This window comes from Brienomyrus brachyistius, chromosome 8, assembly GCF_023856365.1.
Source record: "Brienomyrus brachyistius isolate T26 chromosome 8, BBRACH_0.4, whole genome shotgun sequence".
NCBI classification, from domain to species: Eukaryota; Metazoa; Chordata; class Actinopteri; order Osteoglossiformes; family Mormyridae; genus Brienomyrus; species Brienomyrus brachyistius.
This window is the reverse complement of record NC_064540.1, coordinates 4,931,012-4,958,962: the sequence shown is the minus strand read 5'-3', so window position 1 is coordinate 4,958,962 and position 27,951 is coordinate 4,931,012. Positions and strand designations below refer to the sequence as shown.

The window sequence follows — 27,951 nt, the reverse complement described above, 5'->3', positions numbered from 1 at the left end:
TAAAGGTCTTGCTCAAGGGCCCAATAGTGATATTACTATGTCAGCAATGGGATTTGAACCATCAATCATCTAATCATGAGCAGAGTCCTAACCCACAAACCGATTGTCTAGTTCCAGCACATCCAACATGTCCTTCAGCAGTCTGAAATGTAACTCAAAGAAATTAGAATCAGCATCTGCCTGACAAATGAATGGATAGCTTCTTTCCAGTTAAGGGAAGAGTCTTTCGTGAATGAGTATTGTAAGGTCTTGTTCACAGGTGACAGGTAGCAAAAACATGATGCTAACAAGTGGATGAATTTGACAGCTGAAGCTTTGCAGACACTGAGGTGGTCTGAAGTTAGACGTACATAACCAGGCTACCATCTGTATAGAGTACAGAGATCTAGAGAGATTTTGAAAAAGAGTTGCTGCTCTGCCTTTGGATTGAGAGGAGTCAGTTGAGGTGGTTTGGGCAACTTATAAGGATGCCATCTGGTCAGCTCTCAAGGGCCCAAGAACACACCCAGGACATGCTAATGGGATTATATCTGCCGACTGGCCCGGGAGTGACTAGAACGAGTGAGAGTCTGTGGTCTCAAAAGAGAGGTTTGGTCCAAGCTGCTGGGCATTCTGCATCACCAGAAGATGAAGCACTAGCCAGCTAAAAACACCAAAAATAAGTGCAGAACACAGAATTGAACACTTTAAAAAAAACTGGTTATTCTTCTTTTCCCAGGCACACCCATACAAAAAAAGTCAATACAGCACATGGCTGTGGGAGGAAACTCATACCGTCTCAGATTGGACATGCAATCACCACACAGCACGTCAGCTACTGAGCCATGCTTCTCTCTATACAATCAGAACCAATAATGAAAGGCTTTCAGTGTCTGAATTCTCTGAAAGGGACATTTTCAGGAAAACATGTTTAGAAACAACTTACAAAGTCAAACAGTGCTACATTACAGTAGAATGTTTATTAGATTTATTGGGAAAACAATGTCAAAATCTTCAACATCACACCATTATAGAGCTGGCAGAGGCTCAGACTAGCAAGGGCAGACCTGCAGAAAAACACAATTCCACCATAAATAGAATTAGTCATTCTATAAACTGGTTCTGAAATGAAGCACATTGAAGAAATGATGGATAATAAATTTTCACTGCTTGAGGTACTTACAGAAGTTTATTTGCCAGAGGGCCTGACACTCTCAAAAATGCCAGCTTCCCTCATGCTGTTGAACTCTTTATTGGCATCATAGTTCTTGTAGAATTCAGCATATGCCCATTTCCTGGGTTCTGTGATTCCATACTGGGTGGAGAAGTAGAGATTAAGCCATTTAATAAGGGAGCAGAACCAGAAGGTTATAGTGCCCAGTGCTTAGAGGCACTGGGTTTTAAAGCCAATATATGATTTATTTGTTCCTGTTTTACCTTAGTATGCTTCTGAGATACACACATTTCTTTGCTTCTGCTGATGATAAATCATATAGCATACAAACACACACGAGACAGCAATCTAACCTTAACGCCTACAGCTATAGTCAGAGCCACAGCAAAAGCAATTGGCAGATGGAGCCTCAACCGCTTTGCAAGAAGTCCTCGCATCACAGGCTTGGCCAGAGACATCGTGAAATCCCTGTTGGTTTACAAATGGAATTGCTTTTGTTAATACACATTTAACCATGTACAGAAAATTCACACGAGGATTCTGATGTATTAGCATTAGATAATGAATCTGTTGTCTTTCCAATTTCATGAACATTGGCCTATGTAGCCAAGTACCTTTTTGTAAACTTTTAATGACGAATACCACTGCTGAATTCAATTTACTCACTCATTCTCATTTCAGAACATTATTTCCTGTGTTAAGGACAATCATAATTAAGGTCAGAGAAGCACAAAAATCCATATTACATTTTCTTTGATGCAAAATTTCAAATGCCATGTATTCCTCAGTAAAAGACTTTATTTGAGGAGACAGAGGATCACTTCTTCAGTAAGACTACCAGCGCTATATTCCGACAGCCTTTGACAAAAAGAGATGGATTGCAACCCCGTGCATCGCGGTGTGTTACCCCGTGCATCGCGTTGACGTTTCTGTTGGGGTTTCTAAAAATGAGGTTTTACGGGACTGTAATTGTTCTCTTACGTGGATATTTTGCTACTGAAATTGTCATATACGACTATTGCTACAAAATTCACTTAACTTCCGGTAGCGAGTTAAACATTTTGAAATGTCAACTCCGCTAATTGAAAACAATTTTATTAAATTGAGTGGACATATTAAAACAGCCAAGTGCTTTTGGATTTCTAGACTTGTTCTACTTCAATATTTATAACATCAATTCGGTCACGAAATTCCCGTCCTGCAAGCTAATATTCATGAGTACAAGACGTATATCCAAGTAAACGTTAGATGATTCGGTATTTCGCCAGTAATACATATTAACGTAACACTGTTTAAAAGAAATATAAGCAAGCGAGAAAGCCAGGTAACCGATTAGCCATTTCAGGTTGATATGACCTACCACGGCCCACGCGTACCAAAAATGCACTCAGATTAAATATCTACGTTATTCACAGCAACTTCAGCATATATGACTACATAGAGATACATAAAAAAGAAAAAGAAAAAATTAAAAACTATCCCAAACACCGTTAAATTAAAATCCTCACCTTTTGAGTTCTCGACCTTCAACACAAGTACAGCCGGTAAGCACAATCTGGGAAACTCAGATCCGCTTCTTCCGAATGTGAAAGAATACCGCTTATGTCACATGGAAACGTTGCTGCCACCTCACGACCGGGAGGATCATCTACAATTACCCTGTGCGACTCTTTTTGTGCCATACTAATTCGTTACGTCATTTTTAAAATTCTGAACGGTACTTTCACATACGTAATCTATCTTGGTGAAAAATTGCGAAGTGTAGTTAACTGAAGTTAGTATACATACTAATTAGTATACATAAATATCACATGAGACATCAAATTACAAATTCACCATATACATTAATGTTTCTAACAGATCCATCATAACCAAATAATTGATTGGTTAAAAAACGAGCTGCATAAATCTATATACAGCCAGGGCTAAGAGAAGTGAACCATTCAGAGCATTTTATTATATTGCTTATTCACATATATACAGCATACTAACATATGGAAAGATATGTGCAATATTCCATCTTTCATGTGATACGCAAAACTTATTTGTGTGATTTTTCCTCAGTATGATATGTCAGAAAAATAATATTTGTGTCAACATAGGTAAGTTAGGAGACCATCTCATCCAAAATACAATCACAAAGGGGTTGCACAGTGGCTTATCCTGAGCAGAGCGGCCCGAGGCTTATCCCAGTCAGCAGAGAGCACAAGACTGGTGTACACCCGACAGAACAGCAGTTAATTACAAAGCACACACACAGAAGAGGCTATTTAGACACCAATTACATTACATATATTGTATTCAAAGTGAAATACATTTGAGAGAGCAGGGTCAGACAGTAACATCCACCTGAACGCTGTAAGCATCAGACAAGTGTGATACAGCCCTGGGAGCATACCTTGAGATAAAATGTTGTGTCATGTGTGTTTTTAGAACATTAGTGAAAAGTCTTTATTTTATATATATTTTTATAAATGAGTCCCTATCATTAACAGGGTGCGTGCAATGAAAGTGCGCATCTTTATGATGACACTCAACCCCCCCCCCCCAAGTGTTGGGCGGTGCAGCAATCCGGCTGCGGAGCACTGCCGCTGCAAACGCCCCACAGGAATGGGTGGCCTACAGAAATAGAGACGCTTGCTGGCATCGCCATCTCCATACCGAGGAGCGAAAACGAAACCTTAGACGAGCGAGAGGAAAAGGAGAGGAGGAGGAGGAGCAGAGCGAGGCCGCACTGGGACGCAGCCGGCACTTCGTTAGGAGCATAAGAGCTGCGCAGCCGGCTTTAGAAGGGCGCCGGGAAATAGCCGACGCGCAGTCCTTCCTTTTCTTCACAGAAAGACATTTTGAAGCGTCTTTGACACTATTTTTTAAACTTCTCAATCGTAAGTATAGTTTTAACGGTAAACGAAAGTTAATGTCGCTCTAACAGCTCACACTTCTCTGCTTCAACTATCGCTGAGTAAGACCGGCTAGTTACTGGTTAGGCGCGCTAAGGCAGCCGGCTAGCGGCTAAGCGGTTGTACTCCACGTTGTTCTTTTGTTTTCTCCCCAGAAAGATGCCACAGAAACGTCGCTCGCAGTCCTGGGCTGAGCTCAAAGACTCCGGCAACGTGCATTTCAAGCACGGGCAGTACGGCGAGGCCTCCGCTCTCTACTCGCAGGCCATCGCGCTTCTGGAGAAGTCAGGTTAGGGCAGCCGCTTCTAGAAAGATCGCCGCTCGTGGTCGGCGAGTGCGTCTGAGACGGGGTTCTGTCTTCATCTATAATCGATCATTTTTATCAGATGGGCCGAATTAAACCCAAGTAAATGAGGATTCGCTTCTACGAACCTTCTGGTATCACACTTAGTCCTGGAGGTGGGTCAGGAACATATGCCCATCCGTGGGAATGGATTTAGAACTAAGCAGGCCAGTAAGTCTTTTGACCGAAAATATCCAAGGTACCAAAATTAAAATAGCCATACATGTCAAGACTGTTGTGTGTGTGTTTTTTTTTCATTCAATACTTTGAATGAATTATAGGTACACGTTGGTCTCATGTTCTAGGGTTATTAAAAGGCTTTATACTTTTGGGAAAACTTGCCTATAATTCTCATTAATGAAGTGTACATTTAGAATTTTCTCTAGAGCTTGGCTTAAAAATGTAAAATTGTGAGAGTAGAAGATGTTTATTGTTATGATGGGCATGTTTTGGATTGGGAATAAGAGTGTTGAGTGTCATGATTTTTCATAAGTCATTCAGTTAATGTTAATAAGGTATGAATCAGTTAATCAGCTTACATAAATGCCCGCTTATGCAAATGTACTCTAAACCATTTCAGCTAAATTTAAATTACATATTTAGTACCATGCTTGTGCTGCAAAGTTTCCTTTTGTTATTGGACGCATGCATAGGTAAGAATAACCAGGAAGATCTAAGCATCCTGTACTCAAACCGGGCTGCCAGTTATCTGAAGGATGGGAACTGTGCTGAGTGCATAAAGGACTGCACAGCGTAAGTTTACAGCTTCAAGTCTGTCACTCCTACTTAATGAGGTAGTCATTTGAATATCAAGAACGTTATCCGTTATGTGTGGTGTTTTGTAAGCTTATCAGATCTATAGTGTATTGAAACCATCGCAGTTGATGCGTGAGGTGCACAAGCAAATATAAGCAAAAGGTAGTGATGAAAATGGGGATGTATGAGAATGAAAGTTATGGTGTAAACAGGGGTGAACTAATTTCTCTGGGGGCCCTGGGCAACGATGGATAGGTGGCCCCTTAATTGGTCCATGCAAGCTATTTTTTTTTTGGAGCCAAAAGAGAAACCTGAAGGAATTAAAAGCGAAGGAATATCAAGAATATGCTAATCAATGTGCAGGATGCCAACAGTAACACTTACCGATCAGTTCAGTTTGATCTATATATTTTGTTGCTAAGAAAACAAAAAAAGTCGAGATCAGCAAGGGGTCCCCTGGAATGTGGGGCCCAGGGTTGTTCACCCTTCCACTCCCCTAGGTTTGGCCCCTGGGTATAAGCTAGCATTTTTCAAGAGCCAATAGATTAAGATGGCTTTGTTCAGTTTTCCCATCACGGCCATGTGAGATCCTATGATAATCTATACCTTTGCTTAATTGTACCTGTGTGTTTTGGGTTTTGCATTTCTGTGCTACAGCATTTCCCACCTCACCACAGTAAACATGTGTTACTTGACAGTGCTCTGGAACTGGTGCCGTTCGGTATCAAATCCCTTCTGAGACGCGCTGCTGCTTATGAAGCAGTGGAGAGGTACCGGCTGGCTTACGTCGACTACAAGACCGTTTTGCAGATAGACTGTAACATTCCAGCCGCCCATGACGGAATAAACCGGTAATTGTCCCATCTTCTTAGTGTCAGTGGAAATTGTGATATTGGATTAGATTAGATTCAGTATTATCGTGATTGTACAGGTACAGTGAAATACCGTGAATACACACATATATGTATATGTGTGTGTCTGTATATATGCATGGAATTTGAATTTACAGGTATGTATTTACAAGGGAGAGCCTATAGATATGAATACTGATTTTTTAATAGAAATATGGGATGCATGATATATTAATATACATAGATATATGAAATGTTATGTACAGAATAGATAAATACGTAAACAGGTGAAATATACATAAAGTGCAGCCGAAAGTTATTGATAATTAGAATTTCAGTTATTGAGTGGTAAGGGTTGACAGTTCAGAGTGATGATGGTTTTGTGGAAGAAACTGTTCTTGAGCCTACTGGCGTGGGAATTTCTGAATAATCATGGCCTGAAAAAGAAAAGCTTTCTTTTTTTTTTTTTTGTTTAACATTAGTATGACACATAGAGCCTTAAGAAAAATCATCTTAATCTTTCAGAATGACAAAAGCTCTGACGGAGCAGGATGGCTTGTCCTGGCGCGAGAATCTGCCCCCAATTCCCACGGTGCCGCTGTCTGTCCGGGAGAGGGCGTGCCAGGCAGCATCTTCTGCGCCAAACGCGCAGCACAATAGAACAAGGGCACCAGAGAAGCCTGGTAAGTGCCCTGTCCTCCTTTTTAAAAATATGCCAACAAAAAAAAAATTACCGCTAGTCATAGTTGACTAAATTTGTATGTCTCACTGGGGGTGAGAGTTATTTTGGGGGCAGGGTTTTTACTCCCATGGAACATCATTTCCTCAGTAACACTCTATATGAAAGACTGATCTGTTTGACAGTGTTTAGGAGTGATAAACAGGTGATCTCTTTGTGACCCCCCCCCCCCCACAGGGGAGGATTCCTTAAAGCGAGCATTGTCCTTAAAGGAAGAAGGCAATGCACTGGTGAAAAAGGGGGAGCATACAAAGGCGATTGAGAAGTACAGCCAGAGCCTCAAACTTAACTCTGCAGAAGTCACAACTTACACAAACAGGTGAGGACATCAAGGCTCCAGGATGTGCTGGAAATAACTGATGGTGGGAGGAGTCTTCTTCAAGGTTGTGGATTTAAATTCCATGGGCATCAGAATAATAATTTTTCTCCTGGGCCCTTGGACAAGGCCCTTAACCCCCACTGCTCCAGGGGTGCTAGGGGTGCCCACAAGCCTTTCTCACATGCACGGCACTTTTGGATGAAAACATCCGCTAAATAAATGTAAAAATCCACGTGGTACCCCAGTGGGTATCTTAGGAACAGTTCGTCACGTACGACTCTTTTGATCGTCAAACTGCTGTCTCAGAGAATTTGTGGGGCTAAAATGCTTACTGCAGTACTTTCTGCCTCAATACCAAAAATAATCACATCTGTGAAACTGGAGCACTGGGAGAAGAGAAGCAGTATATCCCCACAGAAGAATGTCTTTGGTCACTTTTGTGTCATCCGTGGCCATACACTGTGCACTGCCTGCAGCCGGCTCTTTCACACACAGTGTGCGTCCCTGCGGTCCTTAACACCAGCATTCCCATATTCCCACCACGCAGGGCACTCTGTTACCTTTCTCTGAAGTTGTACAAGGAGGCGGTAAGAGATTGTGTGGATGCCCTCCGACTGGATCCCAATAACGTGAAGGCTCTATACAGGCGAGCACAGGCACACAAGGAGCTGAAAGTAAGATGATTTTGATCTTTTTAAATCACCCATTGCTCTTTGCAAAATAACCACTGAAATACCTCCATGCCCGTGCAGCAGTGTCTGACTTGTCTAGGAAGGGCTGCTTCCATTTAATACTTTTAAGTGGCTTTTGTTTTGTCTCAATGGAAACAGGCAGTATGTGTTAAATATGCTGTTCTGTTAGCATCAGTCATGAGAAGCGGCAGCTCCTAGTTATTTAAGCCATAAGTCAATTTGAATAATTCAGACGGTCAGATATTGCCGTGCCTAATGGTCACTCACTCCTTCACAGGACTACAAAGCTTGTGTTGAAGACCTCAACACCCTGCTGAAAATTGAACCGAAGAATACAGCTGCCCAGAAATTAAAACTGGAAGTACAGAAGATGAAGTAACTTCAGTGCTTCTGGGCCAAAAATCTTTGATTTAAACAGGGTTTTTAAAGTGCCCTTACTTTGCCCTTGTTTAGTTTATCTTTCTGTGGTATTTAATCACATTAAATACATCTCGTTCTTTTGTAGTATTTTGTACGTTTTTACTTGTTCTGCAGCAAGGCTGGAAATCTATGCACTGTAAATTTAAGCTTTGTCTATTTATAATATTACAACAGAATGGACACAGGCAAACGTTTGAAATTTTAACGTTGTGCGTTTTCAAAATTGCTTTACGTGAATTAGAATTTTAAACAAGTTTAGTATTGAATGAGCACTTCCAAATTAAGCCACTGTTAAAATTGTGTACATATTACAAGTTCTGTTTCAAGATGGAGTTTCATACTGTTCAAGGATAGTTATTTAGCTGTGTGTTTGGGAAAAGTCTTATTTTCCGATGCCTCTCTCCCTTTAGGGTAAAGTAAGTTGCTTTCCGTATTTCATTTCGCTTAGTTGTAAGAACTGTCCTCAGGGTTTGAAAACATTTGTACAGCTTGTGTCAAAAACAGACCGAAGATACTCCTTTTGGCAGAGAAGATTAGTAAAGGTGAGCAGTTTTAATAACGCGGAATTCCAGATTGTTTTGGAGCAGAGTAACAAACAAATCTGGAGTAGGTGTTGACTCAGGACCCTGTGTTGTGTTCAAAGAAATCAGTGTTGCTAACACACAGACTTGCGCACATTAATGTGGCACCAGCTACTAAATTTGAGAGAGTGTAAGGATATAGTCAGTGGGTGGGTACTTCACATCACTGTTTCCCAATCCGGTCCTCAGGGACCTGCACACTGTCCATGTTTTTGCTACCGGGAGCTGGGAGGGAGCAAAAATGTGAACCATCTGTGGTCTCCCAAGGACTGGGTTGGGAAACACTGCTATATTGATTCCATTTTTTTGTTCCACTAGTGAGGCTGTGATGCATTTTGAAGGTGAAACCCACACAATGACCTGCTGTGAATGAAGAGCCTCTTTAGTTTTTTTGGAAATATCTCAGCCTCTCGCATATGAAACATGCTGCTGATTTTTGCCTCCTGTCAGCTGACCTGTGGACTTACCAATCATGTCGGAAGCACCAGGAAAGGAACGTACTTGTGTATCGCTTGATTTTGAATGAAGATGTTTTGGCATCTGGCTTTGTGGTTTTCACTTTAACTGATTTCTGCGTGTAAAGTATCTGGCTGTATAAATGGGGAAGTTGTAACTCCATGGATTAAAAGAATTAGAGATGCGAATAAATATTTGATGTTATTGCTTAAGGAAATATGCTTTATTTTGTGTGCATGGCGAAAACGGAAGACTGGTGCACTTTATTGGGTTGGGCATTTGAGAGTTTACTGCATGGTGACATGCATTAAGAAACATCTACGAGGATCTACCACACTTTTTATTGTTGGGGATTGAAACTGTGAATCATTCATGCATAACTACATTCATGGATTTTTGAATAACCAGGCTGAACTGGTACCTGAGTTGAGTGTATGTATTTTTATGTGTATATTCTTTATATGCACAAATTTGTGTGTACGAAAGAAGTTCAGCTGCTTTTGCGTCCTTTGAATTTTGGTGTGACATCCTATGTAGCACATTTTATTAATCTTTTATTATATTCTGCTCCTGACCATGTTCAGTTCATCAGTGTTTGCTAAAACTGGTCAGTGTCTATTTACAATAAAAAAAAAATCCAGAAAATACTGCAGCGTAAGACTATGACATAACCTTAACTCGCAATAGGAATGTTCTCATCTCTTTTTCTCCTAAAAATATTAATAATGAGATTGAGATTTCATAGTTCATCCATCTTCTAAGCATTTGTCATGGTCACGGTCTCCTGGAGCCAATCCCAGGATGAATGGGGCACAACCAAGATGGGATGCCAGACACTGGAAGTTCAACACACACGTACAGTTCAGGCAATTTAGTCCCGCAAATTATTCTAACTGGATCTCTATTGACTGCAAGGAAACTAACGTGACACTGGGAGAACATGTGAACTACACAGCCTCAATCCTGAAGGAGTAAGACTCAGTGCTACATGCTGAGCCAATGAGCCGAATTTGCACTTTATATTTGTTAGGGAAATTAAGGTCGTACCTGAGAGTATAAAAATAATTATCCTATTTAAAGATCTTTGAGGTGTGGTTCAGTGGGCTATGCCTCTGTGACTATAATCCGAATTTCACCACTTCAAGCTCAGCCTCCGCCCTTGAACAAGGGCCTTAACCCCCAGCCCCCTGGGTGCCACAACAGGTGGCTGCCCTCCACAGCCAGCTCCCTGTCACCTAGAAAGATCAAGGTAGGGGAGGTGTAAAGAGAATTTCCCCACGGAGATCAATAAAGTATCAATTACTATATTACTGACAAGTATAGTTAGCATGTGATGGTTTATATCAATAGTTATGGCTAGCAGTCAAGTCATTTCTGTATAATGAAAACATTGTCGTCACTGAGCAAAAAAACAAATTTTTTTTTTTGATGGATCTTGGCACTTTTTCATTGCTTCGCGATTCACAAAGGGAGTGTTTCTTATGAAAGTGACTTATCATCCATCTGTCCTTTTTGAACACAAACCCACAGCAGATGCCGCGTGCACAGAGCACTGGCGTTAAAGCCCACCTTCTACCATCATCTGCATCCTCCTTTTCAAATGCAAAGGTGCAAACGGGAGAGGTGCCAATGACGTCAAACAGGACTCGTGTAAACTCTGAGAACACATCATGCAGAGTAGGAGCCATGTCAAAGCTGACGCCAGTTTGTCTTACTAAAGGATGCTGAAACTGGAGGAAATGTGTAATACATATGAATATATTCACAGTACAAAGTGTAAACAAGACAATGTTTTGTTAATCTGGCAATACAAGACATTTATTTTTGAGCAGATGTTGGAAAAAAGTCAGCTGTTCAATGCAATAACGCAATGAAAAAACATCGATAAACTATAGGTAATACACTGATATTTGGTCAGCAATACTCACAAAAGCACTGCATGACAGCACGTTGTACAAGAACAAATTCGTGTGCTGAAACACATTCTGGAAAGAATTTGGCATTTGACTGAAACCACGGAATTATCCCATGTACCACTGAAATTTCTCCAATGTATTTGTGTGCATTTGTGTGCTTAGAAAAACATGGTATATAATATCATCAGATATTCTTTGGGTTCATGGGTTGGACTGGGTTTAACTCCAATCACTACCTTACTGGAAACTACATGTTTTCTCGGCGTTGCTGTAGGTTTCTCCATCATCTTCCAGACATGCTAACATATGCCCAAAATGATTCCTTCTGACAATGACCCCAGCTGTTTCATGATGAGTAAAAGCTTTTGAAAATCCTTAATGATGTTCCAGTTCAATCCAGTAGGGTTTATAACACTGGTTTAATTTTTTTCCCTTCTTTTGACAGTGCATCTGCATTAGTCATGATGCACTAGCACCAAATTTCGTACGAAACTGCTGCTTATACTAGCACAAACATATGCAAAGCTTCCACTCATCAGAATATCTCCACAGCATCCTTCCTTAAATGTCAATAATAAATGGTAATGTTTAATTTGGCAAGGTTTCCAGAATGTTCCTAAGCTCCCTGTGGTGGCAAAGATTTAAACAGCTGTCCCAGTTTTCAAGGCCACTGTTAGGTTCCTGCAAGGATATGTGCTTCATAACCTACTTTGCAGAAATATTGAATCAGGAACTTTGCAGTAAGGAAGCCGACAAAAAAAAAAGCAAGACAAGAACATGAACTGGGGAATAGACCAACAATATTGCTTAAATATTAGTTATATTTCTATACATTTTTAAAACTTCTCACCCAGCAAATATGTGACGTCTGCATTCAGAATCCCCATCTGGGAAAATCGCACATTTCCATCTAAGAGCAATAAACACCCTTTTCATAAAACAAAAAACAGGAAAATCGGGAACTGATAAAACTTTATTTCACTTTAAATTGTCTTTTACACTCTCCTGATTATTACATGTAAGGTGGAACTAGAACTGTTTTAAAAGACATACACAAATCTAGTATTACGTCAATAACCAGGTATTTTTTGTTTGTTTTTTTTTTTTTTTTTAATTTTTATTTTTTTAAGTTTAAGCTATTCTAAATTTTCACAACCACGTGCGCGCTAGGGAATAAAACCAACACAGAAGCAAACTTTAGGCAGAATACTGGTCAGTAGAAACAAAGCAAGTAGAGATACCAGATATACAGACAGGCTTGGTTCCACATTCACTACTGCGTTTTTTTTTTTTTTGTTCGTTTTTTGTTTTTTAAATCAAGCGTAGAGTAACTGCCATTTGTTCAGCTAAAGGGGACAATCCTTAGTGCATGAAACATTGGCCTCAGCAAGACGGACCGAGACAAGTGACTTCTACACCTAAGTGGAATGTCATGGTGATGGCAAGATATTGTGACACTGAATGAATTAAGCTTTTAATTTTATTCTTTTTCCCTATTTCCCCAGCCCTTAATCTACCACATCTCCTAAATTTTATCCTAGTAATTTTGAAAAAGAGGCTTTCGTTTAGTTTACATTCTTCTACAAGACACCTTGTAGCAAACAAACGTACCAAAGACTGGAACCCAACACTCAACATAAACCTCTTTGCATCAACCCGACACATTAAGAACTTTCTCACATTCATCATAAATAGGATTTCGACTGATGAGGACTACTTCAGAAGATGGAACGATGATTAGTCAGTTCAGGCTGTCAGCGTGGAAAATCCAGGTCTAGAAACTTTAAAGGTAACAGCTTAAAGGTGTTCTTTAGCAAGCAGGTTCACAATATTACATTAAGAAAAATTTATATTCACTTCTAAAAAATGTTTACAATTTACATTTTGTTTCAATGAAAACAGTCATTATGCAGAGGTGCAGGTAGAACATTTAAGAACAAAAAAAAAAGTCCACTGTACTGATGTCAAACAGTACATTTATATTAACTGTCCCAATTTGTTCAGAAATGTTCTCATCTGAGAAATGTTTGTTTTGTGATGTGGAATGTTCAAAACCGGTAACGTAGAATGGAAGGGGGGAGGGGAATAACCACAATGGTTCCCTTTTTAATTAAATCTGCTTCGTTTTAAAATATAATGAACATTAAACAACAATGCGCATGTTAGTCAGTGTCACAATACAGCCTGTTATTCCGTTCTGTATGAGGCCACAGCAGAATTGTACTGTTACCCAACCCACTCATATCTGTATTTCACAGAGCAAATTTTTTTTTTATTATTATTTATGGAAAGGAGGAGGAAATACAACTAAACATCACAGTGTTTGGTGAAAATAAACCGTCACTTTAATAACCTTTGAATAAAACCTGCAAATGCTGGTACACTATAAAACAAAAAGACTTTAAAAAATGAAGAATATGATAATTCACAACCTGCATGGGAGAATTAAAAAAAAAATAATAATAACGGAACCGGTAGCGAGGCGGGGTGGTGGGGGGGGTGATTTTCCACTTGATAATATTCATCCAAAAATTGTGCCAGTTGACTGACTGTTATTTGGTTACTTTTGGGTTTTCTGCAAAGGGCATGACTGACAGGCCGGGTACAATTCGTGCTGCTTGCCATACAGAAAGGGAGTCCAAATGAAGTTGGGGGCAATGGGCTGTACGTGTGTGCGCACGTGTGAAATACAGGACAGGGGGACGCGCAGACTGTATGTGTGTACAGTACAGGACATGGAGCTGCACGGGCTCTATGTGAACGACACCGGTTGCGGGGACGTGTGTGTGCATGATTCGGGGATGTGGAAACATATTGGCTCTATGGGTATACGATACAGGTTGTCAAAACTTATGGGCTGTACGTGAGTACTATACGGGACACGGGGAAGTGAGGGCGCTATGTGACATTAGTTATCTCCGTCGCCAACATCGCCATCATCACCCTGGTTTTCTGATGTCCACAGCTGTAAAGGGGAAAAACATGCATGTTAACTCTCAAAACACAGGGAAGGTATCACAATGTTTAGCTGTTTTATAGAAATCGGAACTGAGGAGGAACATTTCAGCTAGTAGGATTCAAGGCCAAGTGTGAGCTCAATCAGGGAATAGTTCCATTTAAAAATGTCTGCTATAAACAAATAAAATGTCAGAGGAAATTAGCTGGCCACAAAACTGTTACATAAATGCATATGGTTACAGAAATGTGCAGCAAACCATTTTAGAGAATCTAGGTCCCCTGCCTGTACTGCTTGTGTAAAAATGAGACCGGTGAAGGTTAGCTGCAGCCAAATGCCTTACGCCGATGCTGAGAACTCACAGTGAGGTTGTCCCTTAGTAGCTGCATGATCAGAGTGCTATCTTTGTAAGAATCCTCATTCAAGGTGTCAAGTTCAGCGATTGCTTCATCGAAAGCCTGGAACCAGGAAAGAAAAGGGATTCTAAGAATATTTTTGCCGCATAGCCACCACGTCAGAAAACGAAGTTATCCTCGACAAAAAAAAAAAAAAAAAATCCAGAATTTTATACTTAATTTTACTTACACTATTTGGTTAGCTCAAAACTATTCTGTCACTCTGCTTCATAAAGTAATAAAGAAATAAGACCGGATGATGAACAATATGTACTGGACCAAGACTGAAAAAAGTTACAGCTGCTTACCGTCTTTGCCAGGGAGCAGGCCTGCTCGGGAGAGTTGAGGATTTCATAGTAGAAAACGGAGAAGTTGAGCGCCAGCCCCAGTCTGATAGGGTGTGTGGGCTGCATCTCCTTCTTGCTGATTTCAAAGGCCTCCTGATAGGCCTGCTGGGAATTCTCAACCGTAGCTTTGGGGAAAGGGACAAAATGACTATTTGTGCCACAAGATAACAAAACAGATACATTCATTCAAGTGATATTTTCGGACTTTGCTACCTTAAAATTTTATTTTAATTAAACAAGGCTACACAATCAGACAGTGCATTCCCATTGGGAAGCGAAAGAAGACAGATTATGAACTTCACACTAACGTGACAGCAGCTGCATACTAACTTTTCTTGGAGTCTCCAGATGCCACTTCAGACAGGTATCTATAATAGTCCCCTTTCATTTTCAGGTAGAACACCTTGCTCTCTGCCTGACTTGCATTGGCAATGAGGTACTTGTCGAGAAGTCCCTAAGATAAAGGAGAAAATGCTTATTAGTGTTCATAAGCTCCTATGTAGTCTGCTTTCCGAGCCAGTGAAAACTAAACTCCATAAAAAAAATGCTTCGTCTAGGAATGCATTAGAAAAAGAAGAGCTTCAGCTAACATCAATGAAGGCTGTAGGGTTTATCAACTCTGCTCGATGAATGTGATTAAAGCTACAATGTCTCACATGTTCAAGAGGCCCCACGCATGCCCGACTCCCCTCACCAGCACATCGTTGCAGATGTCCTGCAGCTCGCCCTCGATCTTCTCGCGGTACTCGCGCGCCATCTGCTGCTTCTTCTCGTTGCTCTCGGTCTTCTGCTCGATGCTGGAGATGACGCGCCAGGACGAGCGGCGGGCGCCCACCACATTCTTGTAGGCCACGGAGAGCAGGTTGCGCTCCTCATTGGAGAGCTCGTGGCCCTGCTCCGTAACGGCCTTCATCGCCGCTGCCATGTCATCGTAGCGCTCCGCCTGCTCCGCCAGCTTGGCCTTCTGAACCAGGTCGCTCTTGTCCATCTTCAAGCTGCCCCAGGAACAGAGAGTGTCAAGAAAACCAAAGTCATGTAACACTGAGGAGGTGCCTTCTCCTCGGGGTGCAACACTGAGGAGGTGCCTTCTCCTCGGGGTGCAACACTGAGGAGGTGCCTTCTCCTCGGGGTGCAACACTGAGGAGGTGCCTTCTCCTCGGGGTGCAACACTGAGGAGGTGCCTTCTCCTCGGGGTGCAACACTGAGGAGGTGCCTTCTCCTCGGGGTGCAACACTGAGGAGGTGCCTTCTCCTCGGGGTGCAACACTGAGGAGGTGCCTTCTCCTCGGGGTGCAACACTGAGGAGGTGCCTTCTCCTCGGGGTGCAACACTGAGGAGGTGCCTTCTCCTCGGGGTGCAACACTGAGGAGGTGCCTTCTCCTCGGGGTGCAACACTGAGGAGGTGCCTTCTCCTCGGGGTGCAACACTGAGGAGGTGCCTTCTCCTCGGGGTGCAACACTGAGGAGGTGCCTTCTCGGGGTGCAACACTGAGGAGGTGCCTTCTCGGGGTGCAACACTGAGGAGGTGCCTTCTCGGGGTGCAACACTGAGGAGGTGCCTTCTCATCAGGGTGCAACATTGAGGAGGTGCCTTCTCATCAGGGTGCAACATTGAGGAGGTACCTTCTCATCAAGGTGCAACATTGAGGAGGTACCTTCTCATCAAGGTGCAACATTGAGGAGGTGCCTTCTCATGAAGGTGCAACATCATTGGACAACATAAAAGCTAAGATTGCAAAACGGGATAAAACTTTCCTACGTGTACAGCCAATCCCTTCTGCCTCCCATATGAGACTGAAGTTTTGAATATGAAGACAACCCAATTGATAAGTGTTATTTCATACCTAATGGTTAACAGAACACTGAAAGGGGGTAATATAAATTAGGTGTTAAAAAAATAAAAAGAAGATACTTCTAGCCTAAAGGGAACATTTAGCAGATAAAGTGAAATTCAGTGTCATGGACAGCAACCAAAACAGTACCGCTAGAAGCTGTGCAAGATTGTTGTTGATGCTAGAAATATCCTGCACATCGCCTTGCACATGGCCACAGTGGCAGGTTACCTGATTTGCCCCTTAACTTCCCGCAAAAGTCCAGGTATCTTGATCTCCACTTTAGCAATACTGGATGTAAAGGTCTCGGGACACTTCATACACATACAAGACTAACTTTACAGTTCAAATGTTTCAGAATTTTCTTATTTGTTATATGGAGAAACATATGACCGGGATTATTAAGTGTAATTCAGTCATTTGAAATTTGACAGGTATCCTTTAAATTGGTGTCATTAGGATTTATCATACGGCTAAAAATACACTACTGCTGTATTCATGTACACGAACAAAACTATCGAAACGGATAATCAATGGTTTGATTCTTCGATTTCACGATTTTTTTTGTAGCACCGGCAACTGAAACCACACTTCTGGGTTCAATTAAAATGCTTTGAGCAGTGTTATGAGTATGCGATTAAGATAGATTTACGCCATTTGACTGTGCAGCTTCCGACCACATGAGACGATCGCTGCGTATGCAGGTCGAGTAACCCAATTATTCAGATACTTAAAAATCCAACCAGTAGCCAGTCAGGACGAACTGCAGGCATAATTCGGTCTTCTACTGAATATGATAAAATCAGACTAAGCATAGGACTACCAACGCGATTGCGGCGCACCACTATTCAGGCTGAAAAACCAATCCGACTACGCCCCAGGCCCAGAAAGAGATGTTCATTCAGCCCGAAGCCTCCGCAGCCGACCGCACGATGACATAAAGATAAACCCAATCGCAGGGTTACGTTCGACTTTACATGCCAGATAACGTAACATACGGCTAAAACATGCTTCGATCCATCGCCACCTTTCAGATACACTAATCAGCGAAACACTATCGTTAAAACTCAGCCACAAATATTGAGGAAATACGGTTTGAAGCATGTTTAAATCAGGTGGATGGTAACGCTCACTGCCACCGTTAAACGATTAATAGTTTTATAAAGGTGTTTTTAGGTAATACCATACTGAATGGGTATCAACCGGACATGCGAATCGGCAATTTTAGCGCAAAATCTACCGCAGACAAGCAGTTAGCACGCTGGCTAACTACGCCCTCCGGCCTCTGTCGCATTCACGTGCGGTGTTTCATCCGAGTGACAAACGCGCCTCGAGGACACTATGGGCCATGGACAAGTTAACCATTCATCTTGCCAACTCCACATATCTGGGACATTTAAAACAAGTCTCCGTACCGAGACCGCAGAGGCCCGTGTTTGCTCGCACTGCATACGGTTTGCTGCTAGTTTAGCTAGCTAGCCAGATATCACGACCTGACAGAAATGGATGAACCTCACCCCCTCGTCACCCACATTTATGCTAGACAATTAATGTGCATGTAAGTTTTTAAATAGGTGTGGGAAACCAGTGGTGTATTTGACCTAAATGTTTAAAATGTCTCATTTGTAAGCCGTGCCCGTCCCTCACGCCACGGCCTAAGTCCTTGCACCCAGCCCCAAACCACAATAGGCACATTCTCTACCGCATACTGTGATTGGACCCGCTGTTATATTGGTATAACCTCTTATATTTGCGCGTAATACCTGGACATCCCTTACAACCAAACCGAGACATGTGAACTCACATTAGTAATGTACTTTTAGTCCTGCTTTTGTCTGTGGACGATGGGAGTCTTTCTCTCCGTCCTCCGTCTCGCTACTCTGGATATTCAGGGCAGTACCACTTCCGCTTGCACTGACACTTCCGCTTCCTCTAAACCCCACCCCTCCCCCCCCGCTAGTAACCAAGGCAACCTATGTCCGGGGTTTCCAAAACGTTTTCAGGGGTTAATGCGTCATCACTGCCATGGCAACCACGGCGGAGGAACGTCAGCAATTGCCATGGAGATTTCTCCTAGGTGGAGTTCAGTAGCAGAAGCATGATACAATTTATGTAGGAAATGTCTGTTTGTAGTCATCTAGTTATACATTATTGAGATTGGTCATCTTTTTTATAGTGGCTTGCTAGCTGACATAAACGATAAAATGAAATATAAAAAGTATTCTATCAAAGCTGATTCTATCATCAGTTAGTTACCATCATTTTTATTAAAATTTGCTTTATTCCCTATTGTGCTATATTACCACTGGCATACAATTACGCTATTACTCATCATTTAATTCAAATACAAAGTGTTTTATTATTCATTGTAAACTATCTGGTATTGTATCTTTAGAATGATAATTTCATTTCCATGACCAGAATAAAAGACATTTAAAAAATATTTAATTAATTTTTTGAGGCTGCCTTCCACACTCAATTAATCCCTGTTTTCTGCCTTTATTACCTCAGAGTGGCTGGTAGTCCAGCATAGGATGTTATCATTCATCCATCTATTTTCAAAATCAATAAATTATCCAGGGTGGATTGCAGTTGTTTGTATCTTATGTCAGTGTAATGTGCCTAATTTCAGAGGGTTGTTTATTGTAAAGCGCAGTGAGCGAGACTTAGGAAAACTGGAGAGGACATCCTTTGCAAACCAACAGAAAACTCATGCAAGCAGAGAGACACTCAAATAAAAAATAAAAAATCTATAGCCTTAAGCATTACATTTGTGATTTTAAATGTACGGGGCAGGTAGATAAAATGGCAGAGACTTGAAGGTTTTCTGAAGCAAAGCATTTTGCTAGTTGCCATTCATATCTTTTATTTGTTTCCGTTGATGTTCAGCAGAGTAAACCAGTGTGAGCCATAATTTGTAAGCGGGGAGCCCAATTGTGCAGTGCTGCCTGTGTGTCAGTAGGGGGCAGTGGAACCATTAAGATGGTAAGAACGGTAGACCAGATAAGATTCAGAAATGATGCAGAATACCGAGCCTTCAGAAATAAAGGTTAATTTTTGTTTTATCTTTGCTACAAATTTTGAATAAGCATTAATCCTGTTATCGAATTCATATATTCTGTGAAGGTATACAAAATGAATTGCTGGTTAAGTAAAGCTGGTTTATTTGCATCCTAGTTCAGACTGATTATCTTTGCATATGGCATGAAACATATATGTTAACCCTAATAATGTGTATATATAAATCTCAATTGTGTTCAGACTGTGAGTAACAGAAATTGGTTTTGCACTACAATCTCTCCCTGTCAGTTTTGCTATGTTCGACATACTTTCAATAATGTCAATGACATAGCTACAGATGAGGAGAGCCGGTTTATCATATTAGCACAAAAGTTTGTAAAATTAAGTGGTGCATTTTATTACTTGCCGTTATAGAAAAAAATCTGAATTTTATTAATGACATATATACATAATATGATCTTACCAGTTTTATGAGCAATATAGTCCCCTGAGGAGAAATAAGTTAAGGAAAAGGTGAATATAATTTATTCTGTGTCTGCATTTTGTATCCTTCACAGAGATGAAATTCAGCAAAGTGATTCTCCCTCCACATTGGAATGTGTCTGCCTGCCTGATCAGTAATCGCAGTACGTAAACATGCTTCTGACTGCATCTGACTGTTCCGTGTCTGACAGGTGTGTGATTTCTCTTAATCCTCTTCATGCAGGGATGCCATAATGACTTGACCAGACACTGCCATTTCAACCATTGATTTTTTTTTCACCCTACAAGCTCTCAGTGCATAAAATAACAATTCTTTATATCTCCTTTAGCTCACATGCCCTTTCCTTGTCCTGAATTGCTCTGTAGTAATATGATTATCCATGACTGCCTTGACACGTCAAATTTCCATCAGAAACAGCTTACGGAAAAGTCTACGTATGTATATCTGAAGCATACCTTTAAAATAAACTTGAACTTTGGTATGAAAATTTGCCGTCATAGTAAAATTTCACTTGAATTGAAGATGAGGAGGGCTGTGGAAGGCACATAATGTGAAACTGCTCATATTTTACTGGAGTATTGACTTCAAGAGGATGGTAACATTAATCCATCACCTGCCACTGGGGTTTCCCAGTCCAAGAAGCACGGTCTTGAAGGTCTTACATGGCTCCTGGCCAGAGGTGACACATGCTTATATAAGATCACATGTCTGACCTTCTCAGTAGATCAACTGAGAAATGCAAGCATGCAAAAAGGACGTGGTTGTTCTCATTTTCCTTAAAGCATTTTTCTAATTCCCATAAATTGCCGGATTTTGTCCCTGGTTTAACACTCGAATGTGTGTCATATTCCTCTCTAGAGCTTTCACACCCAGATACTCTCTAGACTTTTTCGTAAAACACTTTCTGCATGTGAATCTACTTCCATCAAATCTGTAATGGTGACAATACGATAAAAAAAGAATCGTAATGAATGGACTGATCGAATAGCTATTTGTTACCTAGTATACTGAAAATGTAGACATAGACACTGAAGGAACCAAGAAACAAGATGAACGAATGTTTTTTCTCAGATCCTTCAGAATTATATATCAACCCCGGTTTATGTCCGTAATGAGAATGGACTGAATAAACAGATCAGTGTACAACAAGTATGAGAAAAAAGCAGTGAGATGGGAACATGCAAACTCCACAAACATGAAACCATGACAGAGACCTGAACCCTAGTTCCAGTAGCATGAAGTAACAGCACTAACCACCATGCCACCCCAACTAACAATGCTGATGTAAGTATAATACATTCAGTCATGAAATGCAATACCTCGGCCCTTTTTTCTTCCAACTACTTCACAATGACAGGTCACAGGTGGGTTGGAGTTTATCCCATGCAACAAAGGAATGCACTGGAGAGGATACCAGCTCATCATAGGGCATGCACACAATCTCACATGAGCATTATAGAGATGCCAAATCCCCTTACTGTCTTTGAACTGTTGGGGCAGACAGGAGTTCCTGAAGGAAACCTGTGCAGTAGAGGGGATCGTGCAAACTGTACATAAACATTCAAAACCCCAACCCTTGAGGTGTGAAGCAAAAGTGCTTTCCAGTGCTCCCATATCATATACCCAATTAACGTCACATACTACTTGAGTAGGGGTGGTATGGTGGTAAGCACTGTTACCTCACACCGCTGGGACCTGGGTTCAAGTCTCCACCTGGGTTACGTGTGTGGAGTTTGCATGTTCTCCCCATGTCATCATGGGGTTTTCTCCAGGTACTCCGGTTTCCCCCCACAGTCCAAAGTGTTACTAAATTGCCTGTGTGTGTGTACCCTGCGATGATGAAGATAAAAGGCCCCCCATCCTGAGTTGTTCCCTGCCTCCTGCCCATTGCTTCTGGGATAGGCTCCAGACCCCCCCACGACACAGTAGGATAAGCGGGTTGGAAAAGGGATTGGTGGGTATTACTTGAGTAAGCATGATCGTTTTTGCATTAAATGACTAGTAGACAATGATCTTCATTGCGGTTGGTAGGTCACAGTGAGTCCGATTTTGCTGCCAGTGTCCTCAACAACACGTAGTTCATCCATCCATCCATCCATTTTCCAAACCGCTTATCCTATTGGGTCGCGGGGGGTCCGGAGCCTATCCCGGAAGCAATGGGCACGAGGCAGGGAACAACCCAGGATGGGGGGCCAGCCCATCCAACACGTAGTTCACCATTTGCAATTTTGTGTCTGACAGTTCTGTATGAGCCATTTTGAAAAGCAGTGGTGAAACATTTTCTGCTGAATAACTTAATTAATTGGTTTCATGTATTTTAAAACCAGGAACTGGGAGCTATACCAGGAACCAGAAAACACAGATAGTGGGATTCCTTGTTTAGTGACTGTTGAAGAGTAACCACCACTGTGTGCTCACATGGCGGTTTGAAAGCTCTGTGAACTAAACTGCACATTTTCTATGAAAAAAAAAAAACATCACGGCGTATGAAAGGGACTGCAGATGACAGAGAAACGCAGCCAACAGTCGAGCTCAGTTTCCATGATGAACTTGTGGGCCTTGCTCCATTTTCCTGCGAAACTAGGTTGAAATGTACCAGAAGAAATTGATCACACTGCAGAAGCAAGTGCCAGCAGTTGGCAGTTGGCACACATATTGTAACTCTTGCCTACCTCTTGGATGTCTGCGTTGTCACTGAATGAATTCAGAGTAACCGGTGGCACAAAAAAAAAAATACAGATAGCTGACAGATTACACACGGCTCTGTGTATTATGTGTATTATGAGAAGATGACTGCTGAAATATTGTTAATTACCTTTCAAAACTACAGGTTTTCAGCAACAGCCAGTATAACATAATAGGTTAATGTCCTCACGAGGTCAACAATGAACCTCCCACATTTTTTGTTACTCGGCTCACTTGAAATGCCACATTCAATATTACCTTTGTTTTATGACATTTCTTGATTAAATAGTGCTGGGGGGGGGGGGGGGGGGGGGAGGTCACGGGAGAAAAAGTTCAATTGTTTGAAGCCTAAAAAGAATTTTACAGTATTCTCCTCTCAGCCGTTTCACACAGAACAGAGCATTAATTGATTTTGCCTCAAATGTTTTACTTGCATTTATAATATTCAGTACATATTACATGTTGCATAAAAAATATAAAATGAAGATAATGAGGGGGCTGACGTTTCCGATACGTCTAAGGAGATCTCATTATTAATATTTGAGTTTCATGCTCTCCACCCATAACGCTTCTACGTTGTTATGTAGTCCAAACCAATTGACACTGATGTGTGTAGACCTGATTGGTATTGATCTAAGCAGAAGGTGCTCTACAGCAGAAACATTCACAGAGCAAATGAGACACAGGCTCTGCAATCCAACTGCTGAATTAGCGGGTTTAGGCAACCGTTTGCAGGAATAAAAGGGGCATAGCAAGCCAAGGTTATTCACAGTCCAGATGAATGCATGTACCAAGTCCAAAATCACAGGGTCAGATTCTGGAAACCACCAGTGGTCCAACAGAGGTGGCAAAGAGACACCATAGTTCAACAAAGAGCGAGTTCACAAGGTTCAGGATAACAGTGGTCCTTGAATCACCCTTCATGTCAAAGGATGCAACATGAAGTGTGTTTAGTGTTCAGGGGAGGTGAGGCTTGGTCGGGGGGGTTGGGAGGCTGCATGTGTCCATATCATGCTTCAAGCCAGTAGATCCTTGTCACTGTTTCACAGAAAGTAAAAATATCAGAGACTCACTAACTGCACAATACAATATAAATATACACATGACTATGTTATTATGTAAGACTGGCCTTAAATCAATGTGACTTAAATATGTGTTTGCAATTTATTTATATGTATGTATTTACAACTATTTATCACTTCCACAGCCATGTCTAGAAGAACAATACAAAACTGTAATACAAAAACTACCAGATCTGCCTGTAATTATTTTCTGCAGGGCATCGTTAGTCCTATTTTAGAGGGACTTTATTGGTTTAAATCATGAATAGCTTTTTATATTATGTATAAGTTTGTCATTCTCCCCCCCCAGTAACCACTCAGACCCCCAATCTAGTCATCTGTAACTGTAATGTCAAAGCTGTGAGCCTCTAGTTCTTCGGATTAAAAGGTTTAAAAAGAAAACATGCACAAACAAACATAGAACCAGTTTGTTAGCCTTTTTTTTAAATATATATATATATATATATATATATATATATATATATATATATATATATATATATATATATATACAGTATGAGAATGGCAAACATTGCATTTTCCACTCCCTGCCTCTTCCAGGAAAGCTGCTTTCACACCTTTAGAGCAACAAGAGAAAACGTGTTGATATATGAAGGACTTTGATCAATTGCAAGGCTAAGTAAGAACATCATAAACGTGTAAGTGATGGATTTATTGTTGATGCAACTTCTGCTTACTCAGTTGTGTTTAAATTGTCAGGTCGGCATTTTTTTAATTCTGTTTCCTATGTGCTGAACTGTCGCGAAAGTGTTTTAGTAATATATCAGCCAAAGTAATGACCTACGAGGAGTCTCGAACTGAAAAGGCCTATATATTATCCCACTGCAGGTAAAAAAAAAAAAAAAAAACACTGGGACTCACGTGAGAGATGATGGATTGTGAAAATATACGTGATTTAATGTTTTGCGGGTTACAATTAATATTCGACCTCTTAGGTTTTCTAAAGCTAGCTGCAGCCTCTGAAGACGTTCTATAAGTACCGTGGTCAGCAGTTTCGAAAACCATATGATTTCATTTATAGAGAGTTAATTTGCTGGAAAGATAAACACGGCAATCATTCATGTTCAGAGATATTGCCGTATTAATAGCGGAGATTTGCTCAGATATGATGAAGACTTGGGGCAGGGTTGCCAGCTTTGGTCAGCTGGCCGGGAAGAGATTTTCAATTCGGAACAAGTCTGTACACAGATGCATGCGCTCTCATTTACATGCATATAACACTTCTATTGCCTTATAATCTGTAGGGGTTGCAAACTACTCCAACGCTTTTGATTTAGCTAATTTTAGGTTTATAATGGAATAATATAAATTTCCCGTAAGATTTCTTGCGCGAGCGTTTGTCTGAAAACGTGAGATTTGGCAGCTTTACTTGGGGTTATCAAGCGATTAGTCTGACTGCTTAATAATTACCAATGAAGCTTACAGTTCATTGCAGTAAAACAAAACTTTGGACACATTTAAAAATTTAAAATTTAAAAAACACTTTCAAAGATTTTGAATCATCACTTTTTTGTAGGACAATCATGCATTTTTTTTCTTTGCCACTACTCATAGAAGTGCAAAACTAAGCTCCCTTAACCCAAGGAAAAATAGCTAAGCATTCAAATGCTGACAAAACGCCATTTGTCACTGCGTTACGGCACGAGCGCTAAGAATATTATACCCTCGCCTTAGAGTGTTTCCCGCTGACTTGGCCATAATACGACAGGTATGCTGGGACAAGCAATTCATAGGCGACATTAATTAACGCTCTGCAGATAGCTAGAGACAAGGAAGGGGGTAGGATGCAGATGCAAGGGAGCCACAGAAATTAAATTTTATATATGTATATATATATATATATGATTGGGCTTACGAGCAGTATTTTGAGATTGAAGTTAATTGTTGTGCCGCTAAGGAAGCATAGAAAGCTCGAAGAGGGATAATTAAATTACTGACATTGTAATTACGTGACTACAATAAGGATTTAATATAAATGTATTGCATCAAAGGTTCACAAACACAGTTCTGTGATGTCCACTGATAAGCAGATTCAAAAACAGGAAACCTAGACAGGACAGACCTAGCTAATGAAGATCTGCTTCAGTCCTAGAAAGTTATCATTCTTGGAGCAATTCATCCAGGAGGATTTCTTCATTATCACAATAATTTTAATCAGTGCTGAGTTCAGCTCCTGATTCACAGTTGTCCTACCACTGGTGTAACCTCAAAAGTACTACTGATGAGACCTGTTCTAGATTTTAGTAGCAGAGGCAATTCCCTTACCAAACTGATGGTATCTCAAGCAAAGCAACTCAGTTCTTCAAGTCAGTTCATATTGTAGCCAGGTCTTCCATCCATGCATTTTCCAAACCGCTTATCCTACTGGGTCGCGGGGGGTCCGGAGCCTATCCCTGAAGCAATGGGCACGAGGCAGGGAACAACCCAGGATGGGGGGCCAGCCCATCGCAAGGCACACTCACACACCATTCAACTCCAACTCCAATTAGCCTCAGCATGTTTTTGGACTGTGGGGGGAAACCCGGAGTACCCGGAGGAAACCCCACGACGACATGGGGAGAACATGCGAACTCCACACACATGTAACCCAGAGGTGTGAGGCAACAGTGCTAATCATTGCACCACCATGCCGCCCCACCCAGTCTTCCTCTGATTGTAATTTGGTTACTATAGAATCAGCCAACAGTGTCTCTGACAGTTGTGTTCATGGCTACTTCACTGGACTTGCACTAGAGAATCTATTGAAGAAATACCATTCAGAATACCTCAGTTATGACATCACACCCAGCACTGTGACTATACAAGAGCCGAGGTTACCACTGTAAAAAGGGTGAGGGATTTTTTTTTAGAAAATATTTTGTTTTAATGTATGTGCTAAATAGGGATTTGTGTTTTCTCCTGGGTCCCAGCACTGGTCCAAAGAATATGTAGTGATCTGTTAGAAGAAGTGATTTGCAGTTAAGGCTGCATAACTGTCTTGATGATGGGCAACTAAAATGGATGCACTAAACAAGCTTTACTTACTCATATTTTCAAATGAAGTTAAACTCATGTTAAGGTATTTTACAACACACATTTTCTTGTGTATGTGGTGAAATCAGTTGCGTGTTGTTTAAATGGCAAAGGTGGGGGAAAAAAAAACAAGCTTCTTCATAAAGCTGATTCAAAAGAATATCCACAAAACTCCAAAAGTGTTGAAACCGGCATTAATGTGTTGCTCTGTGTATTTTGTTCGCCTTGGGTGGAAGTGGTCGATTTAAATTCACAAGATCTTATGCAAGCATTTGCACTCAATTTCCAGGCTTCATCTGAAGGCAAAGGTTCAAGTGTCAATAATGAGATATTTCATCTTTCTTGTAATAAGTATGTGGCAAATATGAACGTCTATCAAAATCTCCTCAGGCAGCTAGATTTACATTTTTCGAGCTCCAAATAATCTGAGTCTTAGGTACTATTTTTTCTACACACCTTTACCTAGCATGTCCTTAAAATATATTCTCTGTGAATCTGGTAAAGTAAAGAAAAGGAAAATCACAGGGCAGGGATCGCGCAGGATGCCTAGGATGTGTTCATACTAAGCATGAGTCAACATCTCGACTCCATCAGCTGTGTCGTGCTACCTGGGCAGGAACCAATGCCTCAATGAAAACCAGGAGTTCTTTCAGCCTGGAAAAATGATCTGGGTCATAGATCTGAAAGTCACGTGTTGTAGATATGAACGGTGTTATGGGCTATAGATTTGAAAAACGATCCTTGTCGTGGATCTGAAAAATGATCGGGGTCACACATATAATAACAGTGAGGCTTATAGTTCTGAAAACTATCTTGGTGGTGGATTTGAAAAATGATCTAAGTCGTAGATCTGAAAATATTTGTACATGTGAAATTCAGCATATGATAATTTCCTCTGTTGTTCGTCCCAGGACAGATAAATTTCCTTTGCATGATCCTTCCTGTGTGCCTTGTCTTTCCTATCTCGTCGTTCCCCCGAGGCACCATGTGCTTCGAGCCGAGAGTATGAAAGGT

General features: G+C 41.1%; 3 protein-coding genes across 4 annotated transcripts; 1 reads left to right on the top strand and 2 right to left on the bottom strand.

Moving 5' to 3' along the window:
* Positions 1 to 940: 940 nt before the first annotated feature.
* Positions 941 to 2,806, bottom strand: LOC125748071 (cytochrome c oxidase subunit 6C-1). Its single transcript, XM_049023879.1, has 4 exons — positions 2,662 to 2,806; positions 1,507 to 1,621; positions 1,163 to 1,294; positions 941 to 1,046 (listed from the first exon to the last, which is right to left on the bottom strand). Exons 2-3 carry the CDS (start codon positions 1,609 to 1,611, stop codon positions 1,169 to 1,171), a joined length of 231 nt encoding a protein of 76 aa, XP_048879836.1. The 5' UTR covers positions 1,612 to 1,621; positions 2,662 to 2,806; the 3' UTR covers positions 941 to 1,046; positions 1,163 to 1,168.
* Positions 2,807 to 3,721: 915 nt separating this feature from the next.
* Positions 3,722 to 9,427, top strand: tomm34 (translocase of outer mitochondrial membrane 34). Of its 2 annotated transcripts, none has more exons than XM_049023404.1 (8): positions 3,722 to 4,038; positions 4,213 to 4,342; positions 5,050 to 5,149; positions 5,851 to 6,003; positions 6,529 to 6,686; positions 6,920 to 7,061; positions 7,609 to 7,735; positions 8,031 to 9,427. In XM_049023404.1, the coding sequence occupies exons 2-8, from the start codon at positions 4,213 to 4,215 to the stop codon at positions 8,130 to 8,132; spliced, it is 912 nt and encodes a 303-aa protein (XP_048879361.1). In that variant the 5' UTR covers positions 3,722 to 4,038; the 3' UTR covers positions 8,133 to 9,427. The 2 variants fall into 2 exon arrangements, with proteins under 2 accessions (XP_048879361.1, XP_048879360.1); XM_049023403.1 differs by having other exon boundaries at positions 3,723 to 4,038; positions 4,209 to 4,342.
* A 4,021-nt stretch (positions 9,428 to 13,448) lies between these two features.
* Positions 13,449 to 18,596, bottom strand: ywhaba (tyrosine 3-monooxygenase/tryptophan 5-monooxygenase activation protein, beta polypeptide a). Its single transcript, XM_049022819.1, has 6 exons — positions 18,458 to 18,596; positions 15,519 to 15,819; positions 15,155 to 15,278; positions 14,786 to 14,949; positions 14,445 to 14,540; positions 13,449 to 14,091 (listed from the first exon to the last, which is right to left on the bottom strand). Exons 2-6 carry the CDS (start codon positions 15,810 to 15,812, stop codon positions 14,035 to 14,037), a joined length of 735 nt encoding a protein of 244 aa, XP_048878776.1. The 5' UTR covers positions 15,813 to 15,819; positions 18,458 to 18,596; the 3' UTR covers positions 13,449 to 14,034.
* Between the last annotated feature and the right edge of the window lie 9,355 nt (positions 18,597 to 27,951).

Bases quoted from the DNA above. Each gene is read 5' to 3' on its own strand.
- ywhaba (XM_049022819.1), bottom strand. From the start codon at position 15,812: ATGGACAAGAGCGACCTGGTTCAGAAGGCCAAGCTGGCGGAGCAGGCG. The intron at 14,950-15,154 runs GTTAGTATGCAG...CTTTCCCCAAAG, and splicing joins ATCTGGAGACTCCAAGAAAA to CTACGGTTGAGAATTCCCAG. The intron at 14,541-14,785 runs GTAAGCAGCTGT...TCCTGGTTCCAG, and splicing joins CCTGCTCCCTGGCAAAGACG to GCTTTCGATGAAGCAATCGC.
- tomm34 (XM_049023404.1), top strand. From the start codon at position 4,213: ATGCCACAGAAACGTCGCTCGCAGTCCTGGGCTGAGCTCAAAGACTCC. The intron at 6,004-6,528 runs GTAATTGTCCCA...TTAATCTTTCAG, and splicing joins GCCCATGACGGAATAAACCG to AATGACAAAAGCTCTGACGG. The intron at 7,736-8,030 runs GTAAGATGATTT...ACTCCTTCACAG, and splicing joins AGGCACACAAGGAGCTGAAA to GACTACAAAGCTTGTGTTGA.
- LOC125748071 (XM_049023879.1), bottom strand. From the start codon at position 1,611: ATGTCTCTGGCCAAGCCTGTGATGCGAGGACTTCTTGCAAAGCGGTTG. The intron at 1,295-1,506 runs GTTAGATTGCTG...TTCTCCACCCAG, and splicing joins CTATAGCTGTAGGCGTTAAG to TATGGAATCACAGAACCCAG.